This window comes from Pinus tabuliformis, chromosome 6, assembly GCF_031772625.1.
Source record: "Pinus tabuliformis cultivar Carrire ecotype Pingquan chromosome 6, CPIR1, whole genome shotgun sequence".
NCBI lineage: Eukaryota > Viridiplantae > Streptophyta > Pinopsida > Pinales > Pinaceae > Pinus > Pinus tabuliformis.
Window position 1 is genome coordinate 1,373,820,626 of NC_142292.1, and position 20,389 is coordinate 1,373,841,014.

The window sequence follows — 20,389 nt, forward strand, 5'->3', positions numbered from 1 at the left end:
TAGCTATTTTTTATCATGACAAACCCATAAGTCCTAAGGATTAGAACTTAAGCTTTGATACCATATGTAATAACCCAACTTCAAACATTAAACATAATGGCCCACCCTTAAAGCATAACTATACAAAATATACTTATAAAAGCTAAGGCCATTAATCAACAAACATAAAAATTATTTCAATTAATAAGTACATAATCCACATTAGCAAAGAGTGGTGAGAAACTTACCTGCAGAATGAAGAAACTAGCTTACTTGTAATTCCATAGTTGTTGCACTCAAATCCTTGATCTAGCTTACCATAACCAATGTGTGGGCAACGACTCTCCACCCAACCATAACATCAGCTACATTGAGTCATTTTACAGTTAGCCATCCCCAAGTCCTTAATCAATTATCTTTTCTAGTAACTAATCTGTACTCCCCATAATTCTTTACAAGAAAATATACATAACATCTTTCTTCTCTTCCATTAAATATAACTTCTTTATGGTAAAAAATAACAAAAACAAAAGTACATGCACATAATTCACTTGTCATCATACATATTTATGTTTATCAAGTTTTTTTTGGATTTATCTTTTTCCACAAATTATCTTTACTTATTTTTACCAATTTTTATTTACTAATAAAGTAATTACTTTTATTTATTTATTATGATCCTTCAATTTATTTATTATTATCTTCTTCTTTTTTTAAATCTAATAATATAGGGCATTACATACTCCCCCTTTTCAAGGAACTTCATTCCAAAGTTAACTATAATTTTGTTAACTTATAATTTATTTACTTCTTCCCATGTCTTCTACACAACACCCCTTTTTGTAACTAGTATAAGAGCCACCAAATAACCATTGACATCAAAAGTTGCATTAAAGCACCATGGAAAGCTCGAGTACTCTCAAACTCTCTTTTTTGAACTTTCAAAACCAGGCCTAAGGCATATTGGTCTTACCAAAGCCCCAAGGTAGGCATCCATTCTAGTACTCGTATACCACAGGAATCTCAAAACACTGACCTAAAATCCCTCCACAACTCTTACCAGCTACAGCCTCCAACATCAAGGTCTCACACACAACTCCATCCCTCTTCTTGAATTTAACATCACAACTCTAATATCAGACACGCTACCTTTCCAAAATGATCTCATATCCCATCAAGAATTATCCAAGGCAAAAGAAACATTGACATACATAATTGACCGATTTGTCCTGGACCCATAAAGATGTTACACAGTATCTTTCATAGATATGAGCTCCCACGAGATCATCAAATAAACTAGCCATCTCAGGTTATTGGCGGATTCTCTCTTAATCACCATTTCACAAGCATGCAACCAATACATTCATTATAAATATAGCATCATCATCATCTCACAGAAAATAATCCACATGCTAACTCTTGTGTATCATCATGAAAACGCTACATCAATGTTATCACCACATTATGAATAGTACAACACCACATGCTCACACATGCTACATGCAATTGCCGCATGTCATCTATTGATCTATAGTGATAGTAATATACATACCAGAGATGTGAAAATGCTCAGATATTTTAGAGGTTTTACAGACCTTGTGATGCCACTTTTGACCTTCGTTGCTATACAAGTGAGTGTGACCTCCTTAGGGTTGCTTGACAAGCCTTTCGTTCTTTACAAAAGTGCTCCTTATGCTCTTGCTATGCTATAGTAGGTTTGCACCCTTGATATAGTGATTAAGGGCTAATGGAGGTGCCAAAAGTCTTCGATCTATTTTCCAGAAGGGTCGGACTTGAGAGGACTATTAAATTATCCCTTAGATATTTTTGCACAGGGCTTGAATGCTCTCCAACTGATCTTGCTTTTGCATTGTGTAATGCGACTGTCTCTATAATTAGGACTAGAAAATGTGCCCAAAAATTTGCTCTAGTTGCCTCCACAAATTCGGTCTAGGATATAGTCTTCCTCAAAAAATGTTGAAGCCAAATTGGTCATCTTTTTGCCCACTGTACAAAGCCCTAGCTCTAATACCATGTTGAGAAATCTAGGAAAGGCAGTTAGGGTATTTATTTAATTTGATTTATTTTTCATCCTTAACATTTTCTTGTGATCTATATTAGGACATTATCATCATTATTTAGTTGTGTTCATCATCAAGACAAATGTCAATAAGAAGATCACAATGCAAACACAAGAGCACCAAATGTAGGTTGCTAGCCAAGGCCAAAACCTCTCCTAGAGAGGAAAACCCACAAATATCTCTTCTTATAGAATTTGTTCAATGAAGACTTCCAAGACCATGACCCAAGACCAAAACCCCAAGTGATGAGCCAGCCAAATCCCAAAGAATATCTCTGCACAACAAGACTGAGGAAACCCTAGTTCCTCCTTCAAAACTCACACGTGTGAACAGGCAGATACAAAATTTGCTTCCTTTCCTCCTTCTTGGCTTTCCATAGAAATTCACTCCTTCCCTTCTTCGTTGGATCAGATCTCCTCTAATTCTCTCGCTGGATCAGAGATATATTACTTGATGGATGTATGTACAAATGAGGAGAGTGAATTCCTTTATATAGGCTTTGCTTGAGGATGAATTGGGCCACCTTGGGCCAACTTGAAGAGGGTTGGCCAACTCATCACTTGGAGGCTTCTAGACAATACAATTTACATTTATTATTTTTCTTTCTTGTTACATGAGCCCTCCAAGGGCTAGTACATCATGACCTTGACCTTTTGACTTGTCAACAAGACCCCTAGAGCACTCAATGGGTGCTTTGACCTAAGACCACAACATGATGGGCAAAAAACTCATTTCAATAATAATAAGTTTCTTTTACAAATAATTATTCTTTTCTTTTTTTCTTTTGACAAATACATCAATAATTACATCAAGTCATGACTCAAGTATAATTTATGAAGATCAACTCTAGTTACATTTCAACGCAACATATATCTATCAAATGTATAGCCTTACATCAATATAATAAATGGAACCACGAGTTAATATAACAACATAGCTTGACATCATAAATATAATAATATTCTCAACACATCACACACACAGCCATAAAGCATCATTAATGTTTTTAGCGTGATTTGTTAACAAAATCAAATTCATTATTTTGTATAAACAATAAAATAACAATTCGAAAAATGAAAATAAACAATAAATACCAACTATTACATTTAATGTAATAATATCACTGAACATCCCTCTAGGATCTGTCTAGTTATGTCTGTCAATGTAATTAAATCATCAAGACATTGATTATTTTCTAATTAAGATTTCCACTTATGAAATTGGTATTGTCACAAATCCATGTGCTTAATATTTCATATATTTTCCTTATTAACTACATCGTTAACTTTCAAGACTCATCCTCTTGAACCTTAATCTCTACTAATATATTCCTTTCTGCCCAAAAATAAAATTAATAAACTATGTCATGATACTATTATTGATCTTACTATCATTCCTTAAATCTTAAATATCAAAATTAAATCGCATGATATTTTTATCACTTTATACATTGGTTATCCTTTATAGGGCAACTACATCCAATAGCAAATAAACATTTGATCATGAGTGTTTTCCTTTCATGTTTAACCCACTTACCAAAACGGATAGATAAGAAAGGATTTATTTATCACGTGGTAATTATCACTAAAATAATAAATACCTCAAACAATTTTATTATTCAAATAATAAAATATTTCAGTAATACTTTTATTTATTTATTATGATATTTCACTTATATATAATTATCTTTCTTAATTGTTTTATTTTTATATATTATTATCTTATTTATTTATTTTTATTGATTAATATAATAATAAGAAGCATTACAATATGCTTAGACTTGTGGTTCAAGGACAAAACAGTAAGGGAAAACAAAGTCTTGCTTTGAAGGGTTTGTAGTTGACACAGAATGAGAGAATTTTTCCAAACAAAGAAATGATGTCATTCAGGGATTCATCAAATAAATTGTTTATGATGGGACCTCGAGGCCTGCTAAGACAACCTCCTTAGGTGATTAAAATCCCTAACATTGATAAATCACGTGCATGGGATATATTTCGATGGCCCATGCCAACGTGGCAGGAGGTATTTTATTCTTCGAGGGTCATAAAATTATTTTCAAAGGAGGCCTGCGAGAAGGTTCAGAAGTAGAATTAAATGTTTTATGGTCACTGACGAGGTTTGCAGCTCAGAGATGAATGGTCCAGTGGAAGATCATGGGGGACTCCAACATTATAATAGATTGGATCAGTGCAATAAAATAATTTGACTATGACCCTCTCTTCAATAATGAAGATAAGAGGTAAAAGGAATATGCAAAGGGTTGATTCCCTTTCTAAGGAGGCTCTCTCTTTCTTCAGATGCTACAGGTTGCAAAATGAATAAGGTGGATCCTAGCTCAAAGCCAGAGACAGTTCCCAATATGACTGGGTTCTCCAGCCAAAGGAGGCCAGATTCAAAGATGCAAGAATTTTTTTGTTTATTTTCACGCAAACAAGTTTTTTCCTGAATGATTGTGTAAAACCTGAAATGGCTTCTTATTGGGTCACTGTTTTAATTAGGACTCTGATAGGAGACTTTGTGATGGTTAGTATTTTATGGATGCTCTGATAAGAAAAAAATTGTAGTAACATTTTTTGTAGTGCCATGGCATGCATTCTATCTATGATCTGAATTTCTGTTTGAAATAGTTTATACTTTTTTTCAAAAAAAAAATGTTCAAGCTCATAGATTCATGCCTTGCAATTCTGGGCATTGTGAACCCATGTGGCACCATATATACCCAGAGTATACCTTTTGCGTGTATCAGTAGTGCACATAGTCTATTTTATGCCACTAGTGATGTGAAGTGTTGCAATTATAAAGCAATTATCAAGATTAACCAGCAAATTAAATAGTAAAACAGTATGGCAGTATTTTAGTTTCAATGGAAGACACAAACTATTTCTAGACATGCTTACAGCCATTACCACATGAGCATGCCTTTTTACAGGTTTCCTTCAGATATGATTAGAATATAGGCTAAATATTTAGCTGGCTTCCCATGACTCCTCCAAATTCCGTTGTAATTACAAGACAAATAAATAAATAAAAATCCCCTCACCAACGCTTCACCACTGCAATTTGGATAAGACAAGTCCACACTGCTTAATATGCTCTTGCTAATAAAAATTCCTCTTTTCAAATTACAAGGATCACAAATGATCTCAAACATGTATACCTTAGGTTACACTTTCCGTTGGTCTTAAATAAGTGAAGCTCAACAATACAACTCAACAATGAAGTTACACACTGCCAAATTAGCAGGCATATGGTATTCTACAAAATTATAGCATTCAGTTATACACTCTTACAAAAATGCAAAGCGGTCATTGGTTTTTGCAAACCACCACTCAACCATTGATGAAGAAATTATGCTCCATCATGTATCTTTTTTCCAGGGTTCCCATCATGTATCTTATGAAACTGTTTCTGCCTTTTCTGCCTTTTTTTATCAGATTTTGCCTCGCCGTCTATTCTTTTAGACTGTCGAGCACGGATATCCATTAGCTTTGATTTTGCATCTTTGAATGGAGCATCAGATCTTTCTGCAAGTAATTGCTGCAAAGCATATTTCAAATATTAAATAATGAGAGAATATCAACAAAACCATCAACGAAAAGTGCCAACGTAAAATTATGGTTTAAGAATTTCTGCTAAATCCCCAAAGACGTAATAAATTAGCAGGGTTTTCGCTAGAATCACAAATATGAAATACCTTGAGGTGATCCATTGCTGCAAGATTAAAACCCAATATATCTTTACACCCCTGCAGGAAGACATGATAGAATATATTTAAGTAGGAGAACACCAGATTCAGAAACAAAGAATCCAAAATGCATCAGGGAGAGGTACCTTGACCCTACTACGAAGAACATCCTGCAGAGAAGTCAGGATAGCCCTAGCTGATGGAGTCGAAATAAGTTGGTGATGATGTATTTGAAGAAGCAACATAGCAACACGACAGACAAGCTCAACCTGCAAGATTCCATAGGAGAGAATTTTAGGAAAACAAATCAAAGCAGGGGACTACATTGTGTTTTGTTGGCAGGTATCATACTGATTGAAGCAATAACAGAATAAATATCATAAACCTCTTCTCCTAAAACACAAAAGATGGAACCTTTCAACAAATATCATGAACCATTTTGTGCACAACTCCTTGGGATTAGAGAAAAGGATATTACCTTATTGCCGTCTGAAATCCACTGCTTCAAGAACGAAAAAAGTTTCAAAGCATCAGTGAAGGGTAAAGCCTGCAAGTCAAGAAAATGTAAATTAAGACAAAACTATTCCATCAAGAGTGTATACTGTAATTTTTCAATTTCCGATGGTGTGAAAGGTGCTTCATAAAAACTTGGATAAATCTTTGTCCTCCTAAAAAGAGGACAGAAAAGATGATAATCTATGATGGTTGCACAATAAAACAGATGAAAGAAAACATCTTGATTAATAACTAAGCGATACAAAAATATCTTGTGGGTTTTATGAAATGAAAATTTGCCACCTTTTTCTAGTGTAAATGCCTTCCAGACGTTTGACATAGAGATTTACTCAATAAAAATAAAAAATTAAGCCTGAGCAACTTTAAGTGGACCACAAATGCCTGCAAATCTAGCCGTAGCAACAGGAGATATCTGATACATAGATTGTATATATTATATACACACATCTTATGTACTTCACATAAAAGCATAATCCGCCACTTGTCTTCCTTGTGATTTCTAAGACAAAAATATATCACAACTACAAACCCAATATTCCGACATTAGAACCATGCTTTTGCACATTAGTTGGAAAATGTTGAGAAATTGCATTTAGTATTTTGAGGGCAAACTGGAGGGTTCTCAATAGTATCATGCTACTGGTGATGTTGAATATGACATAAAAGTTAGGCTATCCTAGCTGTTAAGATTGTCGTCTTCAAAGTCTTCCAAGATTTCACTCAATATGCCAAGAGAGCAAAAACTTTGGCTTAGTTATCTTCAACTCAAAGCTGTAACTAGTTTCCAGAGATAAATATCATTTTGCTAGGATAAAATAATAAGCAAATGTCTAATACCAACCATAAACAGAAGCCAAAAATACAAAATTCAAAAAACTTCAGAACCCTCCAACTTCCATATATATCGTGAAGTTAAAATTCTATTATACTATACATATTACAAAATCAGTTCTTTTAACATATCAGTTCTCCCCTATTTCATATACTGCTACATGGAAAAAGATTCTCTGTTTAGCAAATTAATTACATTATAAGGAGGGCAACCCAAGAGGCATACGTCATTCTGTCAGAGCATCCAAGATTGTCCGCCACATACTACTTCCAGCTTCACCATCCCTATCAGAAACAAAGGTGGAGGTCTTTCATTTTTGTATATTGAAGGTAGACAGGTGATTGAGACACCACCTCAAGCACTAATACAAGTCAATAAGTTATTTGAACGGAACCTTCCTGTCTTCCAAGATGTGATCGACACCTATCTGCTGTTTATCCAGAAAGGGTTACTGCAGCCCTTTATAGCTTTTGCATGACTGGTCCACGAAACATCCTTCGTCAATCCCTTTAAAAATCCAATGTTAAATCTTCAGGAACTGACAGGAAGGTTCAAAGAGGTCTTTGAGTCAGATTGCCACTGACAGTGTCACCAATGAATCAAATTTCGCTTGCATCCAAACATAACAAGCATGCTGACACTCATCCATTTTATCAACTAACACCACTACTTTCTCGAACAAAGAGATATCTAAACGGTTAGCTTCTCCTCCTTGGAGAAAAGACAGATCCTTAAACAGTCAGAGACCCTTTTGTAGGACACAGAAGGCAAGTTGCATTCATTGGTGAATGGACTTGCCATCGAAATGCATCATGACATGCATTCTCAAAAATTGCTTACTGGAAGACATGAGTGAAGTTGCTTTGAACCAATGACTCTGCTGTTAGATGGTAATCAGCACATGTATGACATCTGAATAACTCCATTATGTTGATATATTTTCAGGCTGCTGCTTTACATCGTCCAAAATGTTCCCAATTTCAAACTCAATAACTCATCCTTCCTTCTATAATGTCACAAGGATGTCGTAAAGATGAGAATGGAGAATCTCTTCCAACATAGATCCAAATCCTATACTCAAACTAAGGTTCTCCTCCATGAAAAAATAAACACCGCTTTCATGCTACAAAGTAGTGTAACATCATCATCCACAGTCAGTATGAATCCAAGATAAGAATAGTCCTGGTGGAACACACCCTGAGAACCCGGGTGGGGTATGTTCCGAGAGAGCAATGATGAGGGTGTCTATACATCATTGGTCTCGCCAGCATTGTGCTCAGATCTCGTGGAGAGATAGAGCTGTTAGTCAAGGCCTTGCTATGTGACAATGCTGGTTGATATGATGCTATACAGATGGGTTACCAATCTGATTCTTCTTATGAGAAATTCTTCAGATTGAGAATGACCAAGTACCTTTATGAATACCTCCCTAATTAAGAGGGAGAATTGAAAAGTAACTAGGTTCGGTCTTGATAATGATGTGTACCTGTGATTTTATGTAATTGATGAAAAGAAAAAAAAAGAAAATTATTATTGTAGTGCTTGTCTCATGGGTTTCATGAGCAAGGAATTTTATTTTAGTGATGGCTCCCATTGTGAGCATTTAGGATCTGTCATCTAGTCATAAAAGTCAATTTGAGCCTATGTCATGTATGAAGGACCCTTCTTGGGCATATTAAACTTGTGTATGAGTCAATAGAAATGTCAAGTAGCCCTCCAAAGACCAAGCACAAGCATTAACCTCAAGTCGGCTTCAAAGTGGAATTAATTATCTCTCCAACTGACATGTCAGCTCAGCTTGATATCAAGTCAGCTTATTACCTTGGGAAACAACTATATATAGTGCAGTGCGTCTTCATTTCAGGACAGAATTTTGGTGATCAAGTCTGAAGCAGAAAAGTGTGAAGTACAGCGAGGTAGCTTATAGTACAGCAAAGGAAAGAGGAGTATAGTCCGAGCTCTTTTCTGATTTGTTTTTCGGTTTATATTATCTTCACATGTGAGGCAGCAAGAGCTTACTTGCAGCAGAAGCCAAGAAAGAGTAGCACTCCTCCTAGCCGAGTAGGAAGAAGGTTGAATCTAGAAGGGAGGCTGAGACAAGATTTGGAGAAGAAGGTAAAGTCTAGAAGGAAGGCCGAAATAAGAAGAAGGTCAAGTCTAGAAGGGAGGCTGAAGGTTTGAAGCTGATGAACGTCGAAGAAGAAGAAGAGCCGAGAAAAGGAGAGGAGCAGAAGGTTGATTGTCATTGTCAAAGGATCTCATCAAAAGAACTTGTGTCTTGGTCTTGTAATGGAAAATAGGTCAAGGGTCATGGTCTTGGTATTCGGCAATTGGAATCTCTATAAGAAGAAGAATTTGTTCAGGTTTTCCTCTCAAAGAGTCAAAGGTTTTGGCCCTGGATGATAGACTATATTTTGTCTCTTGTCTCTTTATGGTTTATGCAATCGTAGTTGTTTGATGAAGAAAAACACTAATAACTTAAGTAAAAGAAGATACTAATCTAAAGAAGTAAAAAGCATTCACAAGCAATTACTAATAGAAAAAAAATCACTTAATTACTATGCCCTAGATTTCTCAACATGGTATCAGAGCTAAGGTGACTAAGTCAAGGAAGGGCATCTTATCAAGGGACACTCAAGGATCAAATCTCAAAGAAGGCATGAAAGTGAAAATCATCTTAAAGTCAAAACCCTAGATCAAAGAAGTATCGGAATCACCATCAAGAGGGAGAAGGCCAAAACCCTGCATCTACTCAAGTTAAAGTGTTTTGAAGACTATTCATCCAAAGGAAGCTAGATCAAAAGGAAGTGTCATCTCACTCTCTATGGGATCAAGGATCATTCTTGAAGAAAACTACCTTCATCAAGGAGAAGTCTTCTATCATCTATATTATCATCAACATCAAGAAAGAAGCAAGGAGGAGCATCCTATCAAGTAAGTATATTTATGTCCACATTTGAATCTGTCAAAATGTCTTTTTGCAAGGAAAGCAACAAATTGGTTGGGGCTTCAAACTATCTTGCATGGAAGAAAAGGACAGATCTGAATCTCATTGAAAATGAGGTGATGGAACATGTCAAAGGATCTATCACAAAACCAGGAGAGGAAGATGCTCAAGCTCTTGCCAAGTGTATGAAAGGGGAATTTAGGGCTCAAAGGATTCTCATAGAATCCATCAAGGATCCCCTCATCCCATATGTATCTAAACTCAAAACTTCAAAAGAAATCTATACCAAACTAGTAGAGTTGTATTCCGTAAGCACTACTGGAGAAGTCATCTCATTAAGACAAGAACTCTACAAGCTGAAGATGTCTAGAGAAGATGGAATAGCCCCATACTTTATGAGGATATCTGAGATGCGGGATCAACTACAAGATCTAAGAGAAGTCATGTCTGATAGTGAAATGACTACAGTGGTATTAAATGCACTACTGGGGGAGTGGGGTAACTTTACTTCAAGTATTTATGGGAAGAAAGAAGCTATTCCATTCCAGGATCTATGGTCACTATGCAAGATTGAAGAATCTAGACTAAAGGCCAAACCTGATGTGGGAGCAGGTGAGAAAAGTCGAGCTTATGCTACAATGACAGGAGAAAAGGAAAAATTGGAAAGTCTGGATCTTGGAAAAAGAAAAGGGACATGTCTAAGATTCAATGCTATGGGTGTCAGGAATATAGACACTACAAAAGATATTGTCCTAAGATCAAAAGTGACAATAACAAAAGCAGAAGAGAAGAAGCTCATATCACCGAAGAAGTGGAGGAAGCTGAAAAGAAGAAATCGAAGATAGAGGAAATAAGAGATGTCTACTATGACTGAGATAGTCTTCCTCACCTAAGTTCTTATCAAATTCCTAAGTCTTCTATTGTAAGATATGGCTATCATGATGGGATGCATCAAGGCATCATAGAAGCATTGAAAGAAAGAGCTCGGGACATCATCATAGAGAAGCATGATAGATGATTAGAATCTATGGAAGTCAAGGATATAGCTCTTGGGAATCTCATTGGAAACATAAGTGGCAAGGCCATCTAGTACAAGGTTCATCATACATCTGCCAAAAGGAAACCTCTGTTGATGGGGATACTTTAGATCCTCAATATTCTCTGATGGAACCTTCATTGAGAGGCTCACCAATCATCAGGAGAAGCAAGTGTTTCATCAACAATTCCAAACTTGTGGAATTCATGGGATGATGATATGATGACATAAAGGGGAAGCAAATCAAAGGTATTGAAGCTCTTTCAATCAAGGAAGTTGTTGCAGGAAGTCTGGATGAGTCGATGACCCAAAGGAAAAATGAGGTATGTATGCTTATGAAATTCATGTCATATGGTTGCAGGTATCATGAACCAATGCTCTATCTTAAAAGCATGATCAAAATAAAGGATCTCCTCCCTCAAAGGGATGCAGGAATGCATGGATCACACATTCACTAGATGAAATCAATATAACATGTCCTCATATGAAGTATGAGGTGGTTGACTACAATTGAGGAACTCTCATTGGAAGGTCCTAGGAATGCAATGTGTGAAGAAAGGAAGGAAGAGATCATGGAATATGCAACCATGGTAAAGGCAATCAACATCCAAAAGACCAAGAAAACTTGACTAGGATATCTCCATGGAAGATATGAAGACTCTGATGGAGTCTGAAAAAGAAATAGACTGTTAAATTTTAGATAACAATAGTATGTTCTATGCTTAAGAGCAATTTTACTTCAATTTTCTTATTAGCCCAATATTAATATCCAAATTAGCAATCACATCAACATGACAGTAAAATGCAGATAGAACATAAACAATAACAGTGGAAGACAAGCCAAGACAAGAGGACACAAGATATGGCACCAGCGAGGGACAAACCCGAATGTGGGGAAACCCTTGATCAATTCTACTTATTATTCTTCAAAATTTCAACAGAGCGAGAGAGTACAATATACAATATTCACTTACCCAACCAAAGTGAAATCTGACCAGTCAAATAGCAGTAACAAAAATCCCTAACCAGAAAGTCAACACTGGTCAATAGAGTAGATTTTGACCTCTAAAACAGCTCGATTAGACTTTGTCAACTCGGCCTCCAACAACTAGTGAAATCAGCCCAAAAATATTACGAAAATATCCAGTCAAATCTGGTCAACAAAAGTCAACGCTGCAACAAACCCTTCTGCAGTCAACATTGGTTAAACAGCCTCGATTTTCGTGCCCAAAAATGCATCCTACCCAAACAGAGATATCCCTCACAAAAACGAAGTCAAAATAGGTCAACACTGGTCAGCATTGGTCAAAACATCCTTCCTGCAACTTTGGTCAATGCAGGGACAAAAACCCGTCTTCGCACGTGTGGAGAGCTGCCTTAGAAATCCGTACCCAATCAACGAAGGAGAGAGAAGAATGTGAGTGATTGAGGTGACAAAATGGGGAGGAGGCTGCTTGTATTTATATGCAATGTTGTGGGCTTGAGGGTGAAAATTAGATGGTTGGTCGACCTTAACAATTTGTCCATTTTCGTGCCTCGATTTTCGTGCCCAAAAAATGCATCCTACCCAAACAGAGATATCCCTCACAAAAACGAAGTCAAAATAGGTCAACACTGGTCAGCATTGGTCAAAACATCCTTCCTGCAACTTTGGTCAATGCAGGGACAAAAACCCGTCTTCGCACGTGTGGAGAGCTGCCTTAGAAATCCGTACCCAATCAACAAAGGAGAGAGAAGAATGTGAGTGATTGAGGTGACAAAATGGGGAGGAGGCTGCTTGTATTTATATGCAATGTTGTGGGCTTGAGGGTGAAAATTAGATGGTTGGTCGACCTTGACAATTTGTCCATAATCAAAATAAATTCATACTTCCATTTGTACATGTCATAATGGGATGATCTTTAGATCAATTCTACACCTCTTGGAGAGAGGAATCCAATAAAAATATCAGTTGCCTCATATGAGTTGTCCAAGGTGAAGTTTGGCCCTAGTTGCCAAATTTAACACTCCGTCTCAACTAGGGAGAACTTCCCCTGCCAAAACTGTCTGACAATCTGTACCATCCCTGTCTCTGCTCTGCTTTGCTAAACCATGAAGAAAGAAAAAATGATCGAGAATATATCATACCATTCTCCACTGACCCGAAGTCAGTCTCCAATAATAGAGTGTGTCATTCCACTCTTAACTAACCCGAAGTCAGTTTCCGTTGATCCTAGATCAATATTAAACATCCTAGCATAGGGAGTACGGTAGTACACGATGCGTCCATCGGTAGTGCTATGGTCCCTATCGTCATTTCCCTACTCATTGGCCAGATGAGGGGTACTTCCCATGAGTCCCAAACTGTATGGGTAGGATGTGCCGGCAAGAGAAGGTGAACCACTCATCTTGCTCATATGCCATAGGAGAAGGTGAACCACTCATCCTATGCATATCTCAACATGGGGTATCACAGGGGAAGGTGAACCACTCACCCTGTACATTGCGCACCACTAGGGGAAGGTGAACCACTCACCCTTTGGTCGCTCATCGCTCCAAGAAGTACCCCAAGCCCCTCAGAGCTCCCAGAGCTCAACATCCATCTCATACGAGACCCTCACAAGAGGGTCTCTCCACGACTCAGTGATTCACAGAAGGTTAAGAAGTTGACCTTCCCTAGGGGCTTCGTAAGAATATCTGCGACCTGATCATCAATCCCAATATTACGGAACCTTATTGCTCCCCTTTGTACCATATCCCGAATAAAGTGGTACCTGATATCAATACGCTTGGAGCGGTCATGAAACACAGGATTCTCAGAAAGACGAATCCCACTTTAGTTGTTGCAATAGATCATAGTGGTATCCAGCACATGCCAAAACAGCTCACTAAAGAGCTTCCCCAACCAAATAGCTTCACAGGAGGCCTTACTAGCAGCAATATATTTAGCCTCAACGGTGCTCAAAGCAACCGACTTTTGCTTTCTGCTCATATAGGATATCGAAGAAAAACCTAGAGAGAAGCAACATCCAGATGTGCTTTGCGATCCACCACACTGCTAGCCCAGTTTGCATCAGAGTAACCATGGAGCCTCACATTCCCAGCAGTGTATCTCAGTCCATAAGTGATTGTGCCCCGGAGATATCTCAAGAGATCTCAAGAGATTCTTAGCAACAATCCAATGTATATGATGAGGCTCGACCATAAACTGTGTCAATGTATTCACTACAAAACATATGTTCGAACGGGAGTTCAACAAGAACATTAGGGCCCCCACGGGTTGACGATACTCAGAAGGATTTCCCAAATCGGGCCCAGCAGCACTTCCGCATAACTTCTTGAAGTTAAGTTCCATCAGAGTAGTCATGGACTTGCAGTCCACCATCCCAAATCTTTCAAGTAGCTTCACGATGTATTTTCCTTGAGAAAGGAAAATCTCACCTGCCTTTTTCCAGACCTCCAACCCTAGGAAGTAATGCATCAGTCCTAGGTCTTTCATCTCGTATTCGGAAGCCAACTCCCTCTTACATTGATGAATAAGCCTCTTACATGGATGAATAAGAGGGTCTGCACCCATCAAAAAGAGATCATCCACATAAAGTACCAAGATGAGCGGTCTATCATTCTCAACCTTAAAATAAAGGTTCGGATCAGCTTCACTTCTTGTAAATCACAACTTCATCAGATAGTTGTCGATCCTCTCATCCCAAGCTCAGGGAGGCTTGCTTCAACCCATAGAGGGCTTTCTTCAATCTGTATACATGTGCCTAACGATCTTGAACTTCGAAGCCCTCGGGTTGTTCTACAAAGACTTCCTCCTTGATTGAACCATGTAAGAAGGTGATCTTGACATCCATCTAGTGTAGATTCCATCCTTGCGAGGCAGCAAGGAATATAATCGAACGGATGGTGGTATATCAGGCAACATGTGCAAATATCTCATCGTAGTCCACACCTTCCTTTTAAGAGAAGCCTTGAGCAACAAATCTAGCCTTGAACTTTTTAGCACTTCCATCAGCTCCATGCTTGATCTTGTAGAGCCATTTCGAGGTGACAACGGATTTGTCCTTGGGTCTAGGGACCACATCCCAGACATCATTCTTCATAATCAACTCATACTCTTTGTTCATTGCATCCTTACAAACTTGGTGCTTTACAGCTTCTTCAAATGTGCAAGGCTCAGATTGAACAATGGTGCTCATTGCAGTCAAGTACCTTGGTACCTATTCGGCTTCTTACTTTCATGGAATGTCCCCCTAGGTGCAACATGTCTCTCAGCATCTTCGAGAGTTTCCCTAAGCCATGAGGGTCTCCTTTTTGAGGAGGAGGGCTCATGAGCGGGTGGATCAATGGGATCCATTGGTCCTTCAGCATCGGGCATCGGCTCATCCTATGGTTCTCCTTGTTTTCTTGAATCTACTTCTTTGTCCTTCCTTGGAATAGGAAGGTTACTAATCTTCCCAAGGGCAGCATCCTCATCAAAGGTGAACCATGACTTATCTCCACTTCTCTTTGTCTAGGCACATAGATTCTATATGCCTTAGAAGGTTCTCTGTAGCCCACAAATGTTCATTTCTTCCCAGAAGCATCCAATTTGCTTCTCTTTTCTTTCAGCACGTGAAAATATACCTGGCTACCAAAAATTCTAAAGTGAGAAACATCAAGTTTCTTACCGGTGAAAACTTCTTCAGGAGTTTTGGAGTCCAACGCTCGATGAGGGCATCTATTTTGAACATACACAGCAGTGTTTGTCGCTTCGGCCCATAAGAACTTCAGAAGACTTTGATCATGAAGCATGGCACCACTGGCTTCTATGATAGAACGATTCTTCCTTTCAGCAACACCATTTTGCTCAGGAGTATATGCGGTAGTAGTCTCCCTCTTAATGCCAGCTTCTCTACAATAATTATTGAACTCATTTGATTCATATTCTGTTCCATTATCGGTCCTCAATATTTTGATCTTCTTTCCGGTTTGATTTTTGACCAAAGCTTTGAAAGAACGGAACCATGAGAATACTTCATCCTTCTTCTTCAAGAAATATATCCAAGCCTTGCAACAGAAATCATCCATAAAGATAGCATAATATAAATATCCTCCCAAAAAGTTCACGGGCATCATTCCAGATAGATCAGAATGAACCAATTGCAATATGTCGGTACTCTTGCTATTACTTGAGGGGAATGGTCCCCTTGTATGCTTCCCTTCAGCACACCCCTGACAAACACCTTCATGTTCTACTTTAAATTCAAGCATCCCTGTCACTATCTTCCTCACATCGGGTAGAGCCTTATAATGTAAATGAGCAAACCTCTGGTGCCATAATTCGGATTGAAGTGATGTGTCGCAAGACATAGCTCCCAATGGACTTCCTCCAACTTGATATAGGCTATCAACCCTGAATCCAAGTGTAAATGCATCTTTGAAATTTTTATTCCACACAAATACCTTTCCATCGATGAATGCCACCTTGAATCCTTTGTCCTCCATTATGAGATAGATACCAGGTTCTTCTTTAGATAGGGTACTTCTTGTAGATGAATGTTGTTACCTTGATTCAATTGAAGAGTAACATTCCCAACTCCCTTCACAGGATAGGTGGCATTGCCTCCAAGGGTAATTTCCAATATGTATAATTTTCAATTAGATTTGAAAGAGCTTCCTTATACCCAATGAAGTGCCCTAAGGCACCACTATCAATCAACCAATTTCCCAACGTGTCCAGAGGAGATGCAGTAGAGAGGGCAGATATAAGATAAAATTATTTTTGCTTGTTATCAACAACGTTAGATTCATCATACCTAGTGTTTCTTGATCTCTTGGGAGGGTGACCATTTCCTTGATAAGGAGCGGGAGCAATTCTTTTTCCTCGGTTGTTGAATATGCCATTCCTTTGATTGTCATTGCCCCTGAAATTGTTGTTGGCATAATATAAATATCCTCCCAAAAAGTTCACTGGCATCATTCCAGATAGATCAGAATGAACCAATTGCAATATGTCGGTACTCTTGCTATTACTTGAGGGGAATGGTCCCCTTGTATGCTTCCCTTTAGCACACGCCTGACAAACACCTTCATGTTCTACTTTAAATTCAGGCATACCTGTCACTATCTTCCTCACATCGGGTAGAGCCTTATAATGTAAATGAGCAAACCTCTTGTGCCATAATTCGGATTGAAGCGATGTGTCGCAAGACATAGCTCCCAATGGACTTCCTCCAACTTGATATAGGCTATCAACCCTGAATCCAAGTGTAAATGCATCTTTGAAAAAAAAATTCCACACAAATACCTTTCCATCGATGAATGCCACCTTGAATCCTTTGTCCTCCATTCTGAGATAGATACCAGGTTCTTCTTTAGATAGGGTACTTCTTGTAGATGAATGTTGTTACCTTGATTCAATTGAAGAGTAACATTCCCAACTCCCTTCACAGGATAGGTGGCATTGCCTCCAAGGATAATTTCCAATATGTATAATTTTCAATCAAATTTGAAAGAGCTTCCTTATACCCAATGAAGTGCCCTAAGGCACCACTATCAATCAACCAATTTCCCAACGTGTCCAAAGGAGATGCAGTAGAGAGGGCAGATATAAGATAAAATTATTTTTGCTTGTTATCAACAACGTTAGATTCATCATACCTAGTGTTTCTTGATCTCTTGGGAAGGTGACCATTTCCTTGATAAGGAGCGGGAGCAATTCTTTTTCCTCGGTTGTTGAATATGCCATTCCTTTCACTGAAACCCGACCTTCCTTGACATTGCTTCTTTGAAACTGCATTGTTCCTCTTTTTACCATGAGCGGAGAATGTAGTAGGATCATTCCTATTTGAAGGCATATCTAGTTCCATCATCCTTGTTTTTTCTTGAGAACATCGAATCAGCAATTCTTCAAACCTGGAATCCTGTCATTGTTAAGAACAGTGGTGTTGAACACATGCCATTCACGAGGGAGTCATCAAAGTGCAATGAGAGTAAGCTCCCTATCAGCAATAGCTTCTCCAATCGAAAGAAGATCATTTTTTATCTCAATAATCCTCATGAAGTAGGATTGAATGTCTTCACCCTTCTTTATATCCTTTGGCTTGTTTTTGAGAAAGAGAACTTGATTTGCATTGCTAGATTTGAACATGCCAACCAACCTGTCATACATCTCCTTTGATGTGTTCAAATCGAAGATGCAAGCAACTAAATGCTGATGAATAGAATCCATGATGATCTTCTTTGCTTTGACTTCACCCTTCTTATACTTTGTCTTAGCAACAGCCAGTGCATTAGAAGGAGGTTCTGAAATATTTCCCTTCACATAATCCATAACATCTTGCTCTTATAAAGTCAAATCAAGAGATATCTTCCATGCATGATAATCAGACTTATCATGAAGCTTATCATCAGACTTGAAGTAGGATGTGGAGGCCATTGAATCTTGTCCTTGATCAAAGGATCTCAGTGATTGCTCTTTTCACTCTTGCTTGGGCTTTGTCTTCACCTCAGCTCCGATACCATGTTAATTTTAGATAACAATGGTATGTTCTATGCTTAAGAGCAATTTTACTTCAATTTTCTTATTAGCCCAATATCAATATCCAGATTAGCAATCACATCAACATGATAGTAAAATGCAAATAGAACATAAACAATAACAGTAGAAGACAAGCCAAGACAAGAGGACACAAGATATGGCACCAACCAGGGACAAACCCCAATGTGGGGAAACCCTTGATCAATTCTTCTTATTATTCTTCAAAAGTTCAGCAGAGAGAGAGTACAATATACAATATTCACTTGCCCATCGAAGTGAAATCTGACCAGTGAAACAGTAGTAACAGAAAGCCCTAACCAGAAAGTCAAATCAGCCCAAAAACAATGTGAAAATGTCCAGTCAAATCTGGTCAACAAAAGTCAACATTGCAGCGAACCCTTCTGCGATCAACGTTGGTCAAACATCCTCGATTTGTGTGCCCAAAAATGCGGCTACCCAAACAAAGATATCCCTCACAAAAAAGCAGTCAAAACAAGTCAACATTGGTCAGCACTAGTCAAAACAGCCTTCCTGTAACTTCGATGAATGTTGGTCAACAATGGGACAGAAACCCTTCCTTCTTTGCACATGTGGAGCATTGCCTCAAAAATCCGTACCTAATCAACGAAGGAGAGAGAAGAATGTGAGTGAGTGAGGTGACAAAATGAGGAGGCGGCTCCTTGTATTTATATGCAACGTTGTGGGCTTGAGAGTGCAGATTAGATGGCTCGCCGACCTTGACAATTTGTCCATAATCAAAATAAATTCATAATTCCATTTGTACATGTCAGAACGGGATGATATTTAGATCAATCCTACACTTCTCGGAGAAAGGAATCCAATAAAAATATCAGTTGCCTCATATGAGTTGTCCAAGATGAAGTTTGGCCCTAGTTTCCGAATTTAACATAGACCCTCGACAAAGTATATATCTTTAGGAGATGTGTCATATGTATGCAGGATGCTAATGCAAACTAGAATATGTCATGATGAAAGACCATCACAAAGGTAATGTTAATTTTAATGTTCATTCCTTTATTTTTGAATATCTGGATGGGTTTATGCAGGGCTGCCAAGGGAAGATCTATGGATATCTTCCACCACCGATGCACATGTAGTAGGATGAAAGATCCTTAAGTAAACATGGCATGAAGAAAGCAGCATGGCATAAAGAAAGGCCAGATATGGACTGATGGATCACTTTCTGATGATGACATGGCTGACTCATGGATGAAAGTGATGGATGGTTGGTGCCCTATGTAGAAGTCCCAAACATGAAGACTCCTAAATAATGAAAAGAAGTTCATGACATTGTGAGGAGGAGTTCTTCAAGCAATTGGTTGTCCCATCATCTCCACCTAAGCAGTTGTTGTAGGTCCCTGGATCCTGGAAACAAGTTTCTTGCTTGGAAGAAAATTGGAAATTCCTAAGCCAAGAGGGAGCTTAGGTACATTCCTTGGGTAGGAATGAGTACATTCCTTTATTGGAATAAATATGTCCTCCTTAATTAAGAGGGAGATATAGACGCATCTTTCTTGTCTTCACTTGAAAAGACAGAATGGAGGATTGGGTAAGCATTTGGCATTAGATGCTATTTAAGGATGTATTAGGGCATCCAAGATAAGAGTAGTCATTGATGACCGATATTCTTTGAGAATTGGGAATCCAAGATAAGAATAGTCCTGGTGGAACACACCCTGAGAACAATGATGAGGGTGTCTATACATCATTGGTCTCACCAGCATTGTGCTCAGATCTCATGGAGAGATAGAGTTGTTAGTCAAGGCCTTGCTAGTCTGAGCTTTT

General features: G+C 38.2%; 1 protein-coding gene across 1 annotated transcript in view; it reads right to left on the minus strand.

Annotated features, from left to right (window-relative positions):
• Positions 1 to 5,128: 5,128 nt before the first annotated feature.
• Positions 5,129 to 20,389, minus strand: part of LOC149263749 (uncharacterized) — a 145,279-nt gene continuing 130,018 nt past the window's right edge. Inside the window, 4 exon segments of the mRNA XM_089426646.1 lie at positions 5,129 to 5,600; positions 5,758 to 5,808; positions 5,895 to 6,017; positions 6,227 to 6,295. Of these exon segments, the coding sequence (XP_089282772.1) occupies positions 5,412 to 5,600; positions 5,758 to 5,808; positions 5,895 to 6,017; positions 6,227 to 6,295 (432 nt within the window). The 3' untranslated portion in view covers positions 5,129 to 5,411.